Here is a 7502-nt window from a genome sequence, read left to right as displayed (position 1 = left end):
GAAAACATGAACGTCTCTAGCTCTCCCCTGGTTGGATGAGTGACCAGTGTGCGCGCGCAGCCTGTGGCGTCGAAACAAACAGCTCGTTCACGACTCGCCCATCAGCGCCCGGCTGCTCCAGATGTTCAACAACACGGAACGACAGCTTCGACCGCTGGACTGCACAAGGTCTGACTCCTCTTTATCTTCTGCTCTCTCTTCTCCTTCGAACAGCTGCTACTAACCATGTATTTCTTAGACATTCTGAACGAGATGAACCCCCACTTCATAGCGGGAGAGTCGTCCTCCCAACAGCGTGTTATTTCATGTGTTTTTGCACCTCCGTTTGAGTGGATCTGAGGGTTTCGACGCTCCCAGTAAAAGATTATTTGTTGTGCGAGTTGTTAAACGAAGTGTAGACTCCACCTGTTCACAACAGCTTTAATAGTGACTTTTTAACCAAGTGCTCCATATGTATTTGTCCTGAACATGAGACATGTAATAAAACTGGACATCTTTTGTTGGTCTGGGAAGTTTTACAAGGTAAAAATGACGAAATAGTTGGTTGGGCGTTTAGCAACTACTAATCCCATGAGTCCCCGGTTCTGTCACGGATTGTACGACAACTCGTCCACGGGTGAGATTTCAGATTTTTATTTTTTGAGAAAGTAACTCCTGTACAATGTACTTTTACATAATGTTATTTCTAATTGATATTTTGAATATGTTTCATATATCTAGTATATGACCATATATATTTAATATAGTGTGATATGGTATATTTGTTTCTCTTTCTTTACCATTCTCTTAATGGTAAACAAATTGTACAAGTGCATGTAAATACATTTTTAGGAGTTACTTTTAATGAAAAGCTCCGTTGGAAGCTGCATATAAATATCCTGAAGTCAAATTTAGCCAAAAAAGTGGCATACTGTGTAAAATCCCAACAGTATTGGATGAAAATCCACTCAACTTATTATAGAACTCCCTCATTCTTCCATACCTCAGTAGTGGTTTCGGAATATGGGGAAATGCTTGGAAAACAAACATTGGTCCTTTTTTACATATGTAGAAGGCTATTAGACTCATAAATCAAGCTGATTATTATGCTCCAACAAATCCTCTGTTTGCCATAGCAAAGATGCCAAAAATACATGATATTATCAGCTAACTGTAATCCACAAGGCACATAATTATATTCTTCCACCTGATATCTGGAAGTTATTCGAGCAGAGAGAGTAGATATAGCCTCAGGGGTACTGTTGTTGTTTTTTGTGTCAACTATACTTAATAATCCTTCCAAATCTGTCAATTATACTTTAAAATCCAATCCTTCAAGTCAATAATGCTGAAAGAATCAGTTGTGGACGAGTTGTCCGGAATCACATTGACGAGTTGTCAGGGGTTGCAGTTTTTGGATGTTTGTCCGTGTACCCTGTCATGGCTTCATCATGGGAGTGACCCCAGACCCCCAGACCGCTGGTTCTAAACAAAATCAAGGTGTGTGTGTGTGTGTGTGTGTGTGTGTGTGTGTGTGTGTGTGTGTGTGTGTGTGTGTGTGTGTGTGTGTGTGTGTGTGTGTGTGTGTGATTGATCACCCACTGGTGATCAATAAATAATTACTTCTCTGCTTCGAGCCTTTTTTTTTACCGAGTCAACCTCTCTAATGTCGAGCTCACCTCTGTGATGAATATATACCATCACAACTTACCTGTGTTCTGTCCTGTCTTTTTTATTTCTCTAAATCTGCTGTGTACTATTTCAAGAAAGTACAACTGACAAGCATCTACATCAGTGTAAAAAGAAAAAAAGACGTTAGTCAGAAAATGAAAACAGCTACTTCCATTGTGTTGCCTCTTTTTATGTGTAAACAGTTTAAGTGGGTTTGCAGGGTGACACGCAATAGCCTCAGTGTGGGTATGTTCACACAGCCCTGTTTGATCAGAACCAGAGTTCACTTCAGGGACTTTCTGGAATAGTCTGCTTCATTTTGGTGTGTTTGACGATCCCCTGAACTCTGACCGGGACCAAACAAGTGAACTCTGATTCATTGGAAAACATGGGTCTTAGGGCACATTCATATTTCCCTGTTTGATCTTGACGGGAGTTCTCATCATGGAGTTTCTGGGAAAAATCTGTTTCGTTTGGGCAATTTTGAACACTCCGCAAACTCTGAACTGGATCGAAAAGAGATCCCCCGGTCCCTTTGAAAACGTGGGTCTCAGTTCATGTGCAAACAGACAAAGAAACAAAAAGTTAGAAAATATCTGGAGTTCGAAATCTTTCCCAGACAGTCCCTGAAGTGAACTCTGGTCGGGATCAAACAGCTGGTGTGAAGGCAAACCAACCAAACCCCGATCTGTTTACTTTGAATGTGTCATTTTTATTTATTTTTTTGGTCCAATAGATGTCTGCTGAGATCTGTTCTCTGAGTGAAACAAATGGGAGCCATGGAGGCCTTCAAAGCACCACAGTGGGGGGCAGCAAACCCTTACACCGCTTTCTGAAGGGGCAACCCAAGATTATTGGCGTGAGAGAGACACACACACACACACACATAATAAATCAAAGACTTGATTTTCGTTCTCATAGTATTGCACGTTGTGAGCGGGTACACGGCTTCAGGCCTTTAAAACTGTAACACTGCACTCTCGAAACCTGGAGCTAATGACATTGATTTATTTATGTTTTTTGTCTTGTAGACCGTTGTTCTTGTTTTAGGCTCCTCTTTGTTCATCGTCACCGTTGCGACCATGGTAGAACTCCACACCATGCAAATTTGGTCAGGCCTGCCAGTGGCCTTCGTGCTGGGAGCACTGGTAGGTAGTGGCAGTCTAACAAGTGTATTATTTCGGAGTGAATCTTTGAACAGCTGTGTTCATTGACCTGGATATGTTGAAACTAATTTAGATGAACCAAAATAAATGATGTTGCCATGAATATTCTATAGAGGTTGGACTGTACATCTGTGATGATTCAGGAGGTTTGCATCATGTAGCGGTTTGTCTTTCCTCATTTCCCAAAATTTTAGCACGAATACTCTTTTGAACTCATTCCTGAGCATGGCAGCACATTCCTGCCAAAGTGCACAAGATCCATGTGCATGAATTTAAGGGAGCCGTGAGCAAAACTCAAACAGCTGCATTCACATATTCTTTTTTGGAGAGCTTTCACAGCACTCACATGCTTATATTTTTTTCCTGTGAGGAGAACATCTGCTCTGAGCTTGCAGACAATGTGAAGCAACGCACTCTTGCTGACACTTGCTCTTCAAAACTTTCCCCTGCTCACTCACAAGTACTTTTCCTTTGATGATCTTATGATTGGTTGGATCCTGTGCAAATTGCCTCTCCTGAAGCTCAAGCAACAGTGGTTGTTGTTAAGAGAAAACTACTTTTTGGGCCGTAATGACGGCTTGCTATTTCTTCCAATAACCGGCCCTTCTGGACCCAATCGCAGAAGGAAAACATCAATTTTGATCCCTATTGAGATCACAATTATATGATGTCAATAGTCATTAAATTAAAAAAAACTAAAAAGAAAAATGTGTGATGTTTCCTTAAATAATCATGATTTAAATTTTGGCTTTTGTTTATGGAATCTGTTCCATATGAGACCAGTTTATGGAAGAAACAACACATGGTTTAGTAAGAGTAGACATTGTTTAATAACTATAAGCATTTAAACATGACAAAAATAATGCTTGGTAAATTTTGTATTACAATCTGTAAAGTACACGTCCACAAATTTTATTTTCAGGTGTCATAATAGACAGGAAAAAGCTTCTGAAAACCACATGCATAACGTGTACAATCCAAACTAAATAAAGACATTTTCTATAGTATTATAAGTCACTAAATGTATTCACCACTCAGTGAATGTCTGATGTAACATTATTTATTACCTCCACCAGTGATAAACAGAAAACACTGGTAATGATCATTCATATTCAGAATCCGAACACAGCAATGGAACATGTATTGTAGCAATGCTCACATATTAAACAAATAATAAAAGTTCGCAATTGACAAAATGGGAATTCACACAACTTGGTGTTTGCAAGTAGTTGCACAAATTGCACAATTGTGTGTGAGAAGGCATGGGATTTATTAAACATTTACTGTCTTCCACTCCTTTTAAAACAGGTTTTCTGTTCATTCATTCATTCATTGCAATGACACAATCTGTTTTCTCATGAAGTGCTTTCACAGCTTCAGGACAGATACTGTCTCACACGGACAACAGTCAATCTTAAGAGAACAGACTTCAACTAGTCATATGTCAGAATACAGTGATGTTTAGTTCCTCCTTACTTACTGCCAAAAGATAAAACTCCATCATGAAAGTTTTTCAAGCAGAGACATCATGACAGCAGCTCTTTCACAATCTGACAAGTTGTGCATGTGAGTCCTGGGAAAGATCTCACTACCATAATGAGCTTGGCTGATGAGCTCATGGCTCACTTATATTCCGACATTGATCCGATTTGAGCTCACACATTTTGGCAGGGCTTTGCCGTCATACCAGAAAAGTGCCAACAGAAGGCTGTGGATCAAATACCATGTAATGCAGCGCTGATGCTTTTCTCCTCATTTGTTTGTAGTTCATTGCAAGTGGGATTTTGTATATTGTGGCAGATCACAACCCCACCAAGAAAACGGTAAGACCTGTTGCCATACTGCTCTCTGGCCCAAGGGAAAACTAGTGTTCATTTCCTGAATGTTTCCTCATCCTACAGGTCACCGTATCATTAGCTCTGAGCATTTTCTCAATACTGGGGGTGGTATGGACAATCCTGCGTATCCTTCCCCAAATTGGACAATACTACAGATACCACTACAGATATGAAACATACTATGAATACAATGTCACAACAGAGGTGGATATACCAATTTCAACCGAAACAAGTGAAGTGAGTACTTTTTGCTTATTCAATACAACCATTGTCAGTCTACTCTAAAGCAGGATAGATTGTAGTTTAGCTGCAGCCAGCCAGTCATACAACAGCAACAGTGATCTTGTGGTTTTCTGTATGGGGTTTGCATGGTTACTAGGTACTTTTTACAGAGAGAAACCCAACAAATCCCCATGAGCAAGCATAAGCTACTGTGGAAAGGAATAACGCAGTTGAGCAGGAAAAAACCTTTGCAGAAGCCAGACTCAGAAGAGATAGAGAAAGAGGTGGAGAGCGAGGGGGTGGAGAGAGATGTAGAGAGGAAAAGAGAAATAGAGTCGTGGGGAGCAGAAAAAAGAGAGGAAGAGAGAGTGGGGGCTAAAAGGTAGTGGTAGAGAGGTGGGGGGCAGGGAGAGAGAGCAAGAGGCGGCAGAAACTTTGTCATTGTGAACAGCAGCGCCCAGCTCTCGCTGAATCTCCGCTGAAAAATGGTCCAGCGGTATCTTGAAACAGCCCGAGATGTAAGCTTTAGTAAGCAGCAAGTCTTGAGTCTCGCCTTAAAGATTGAGACCGTTTCAGCCTCCCTAACTGAAACTGGGATCTGGTTCCACATGAGAGGAACCTGATCGCTGAAAGCTCCACCTCCCATTGTACTTCTAGAAAACTTCCAGTAGGTCAGCACTCTGACAGCAAAGTGCTATTCTGGGGTGATATGAGACTACCAGTCCTATAAGACACTGGTTGTTAAGAGCTTTATTGGTTAGGAGGATGGTTTTAAATTGTATTCTAGATTCAACTGGAAACCAATGAAGAGGGGCTGTTTGGTAAATTGGGGACAAGTAAAGTACATCCATTGTCCATTAGTTTGTGTGTGGTGCTCGTGTACCCAACCCTACAAACCTAATTTGGATGAAGCAAATTAAATAAAAAAAAACATGGATACAATATTTGACTGCTGTGTTTTTGTGCAGGATTTGGTGACAGCATTTGAAACAATCTTGGTGTTGCACAGTTTTGTTGGAGGAATTATTTTCATTGTAATGTCTGCGCTGGCTGGAGCAGCCCTGCGGTCTACAAAAAGTCAGGTAAAAAGACAAAATCACAGACAGACTGACAGTTGTGCAAGCCGCACTAAGAGACTGTTTCACATCACATTAAAGCCTAAACTTAAGCCGTAACATGACAATCACTTACATTGTGCCGTTTTTGTTCTTCAGGCCATTTTGGTGATGACTACTGTGCCGACTGAAACGCCCACTGAATAGCAGTCGTGAGAGCTCATTCAGCATCGACAAACTATGAACCATGAAAGATTGAAGAGTGTTTCCCTGTGAGTCTTTGAGGGCAGTTCAGGTTGTTATGTTAACCATTTCAGTTATGTATTTTATTGTCATTGTGTATAATGCAAAATGTGTGCACACACACACGTGTATGTATATATACTGTATATATTGTATATATATATATATATATATATATATATATATATATATATAACTATTGGTTTATTGGTTAATAGGCCATTTTCGAGGGCTCTGTAAATGTTTGCATGCCATTTACTTATGTTTGATGGATTTTAAATCATGTTTCAGGCTACTTGATGATTACGATATACCCTCTCTTTGGTGTTTTGATGGCTGATAATTCCAGGAAGCAAACATCTACCGCTTTGGCCAATAAATGTTCATCAGCTTTTCTTAAGGTTGTCTGCTTGCTTTACGCTACTTGGCAGTTATTGTGCAGTGTTTTTGTACAGAGCTGCGAAAACAGTACAGAGCAATGCAGCTCAGTGTGGATTTCACATAAAAGTTATTTGCGGGTTCCTCATTATGTGTCAGTCCATTAACCTTGCATGATTATTTTTATGATTATAATATGTGAATATAATGAGCTTGAAGCATCACAAGTCTCACTCCTATGGTTTCTTCACTGAATAATTACCTCTAAAAGGAGTACTCATAAAACAAAGCACCTCAGTAATGTTCATATATCCTAAACAATGTAATATAAATATATTAAACAGTAATGATGCAGTACAACAGATGCAGTATATATATATATTTTCTTTTTTTTAAGGTTTCAGGAATATGTGACATTCAAAGTAATAAGGACAATTAGTAATGGTTTCTGCACTTCATGCTTTATTTTCCACAGCTGTGTGTCATCTGAATCCAGGTGCACAACAAGCCAGATTGTTGTGCTTGTCTTTGCCCAGCAGATGTGTGTCAGCTATTCCATGTCAAATCAATAAAATTACTGGAAATCTGTCTGACTATCTGTGTTCCTTTTTCACTTCGCCCCCAGACAGAAATCACGAGGGAACAATAGGGTGTGAACTTCTTCAATCTCTTAAAAAAAAGAAAGCTCTGGAGAGCTCTTTCTGTTTATTGTACCCCTCCCCCAACCTTGACATGGAATTTGAGCTCCTTCTCCCTCAAGGAAAGAAAGAATCCTCACCGTGGAGACACTAGAAAAACTGCAACTGTGAGATCCTTGGAAGAGTTCTTCATTATAGTCAACCACAGAACTGTTGATTCTATAAAGTTATTTAAAACAAAAATGTTTTCATAGTCAAAACCTTCAGTGAATAACTTTAGGCATATTCTCATCTATCCAGGTAGGCATTTCA

The 7502-nt window shown here is 39.9% G+C and overlaps 1 protein-coding gene across 1 annotated transcript; it reads left to right on the top strand.

The window, feature by feature from the left end:
- Positions 1–125: 125 nt before the first annotated feature.
- LOC308144102 (uncharacterized protein) lies at positions 126–7139 on the top strand. The gene is made up of 7 exons (XM_080515145.1): positions 126–168; positions 2387–2509; positions 2682–2798; positions 4583–4639; positions 4718–4891; positions 5845–5958; positions 6091–7139. The coding sequence occupies exons 2-7, from the start codon at positions 2387–2389 to the stop codon at positions 6136–6138; spliced, it is 633 nt and encodes a 210-aa protein (XP_080371271.1). The 5' UTR covers positions 126–168; the 3' UTR covers positions 6139–7139.
- The last annotated feature ends 363 nt before the right edge of the window (positions 7140–7502 follow it).

This window comes from Blennius ocellaris (genome assembly GCF_963422515.1).
Source record: "Blennius ocellaris genome assembly, chromosome: 1".
NCBI lineage: Eukaryota > Metazoa > Chordata > Actinopteri > Blenniiformes > Blenniidae > Blennius > Blennius ocellaris.
The sequence above is the reverse complement of the archived record's forward strand: the minus strand, read 5'-3'. Positions and strand labels throughout refer to the sequence as shown.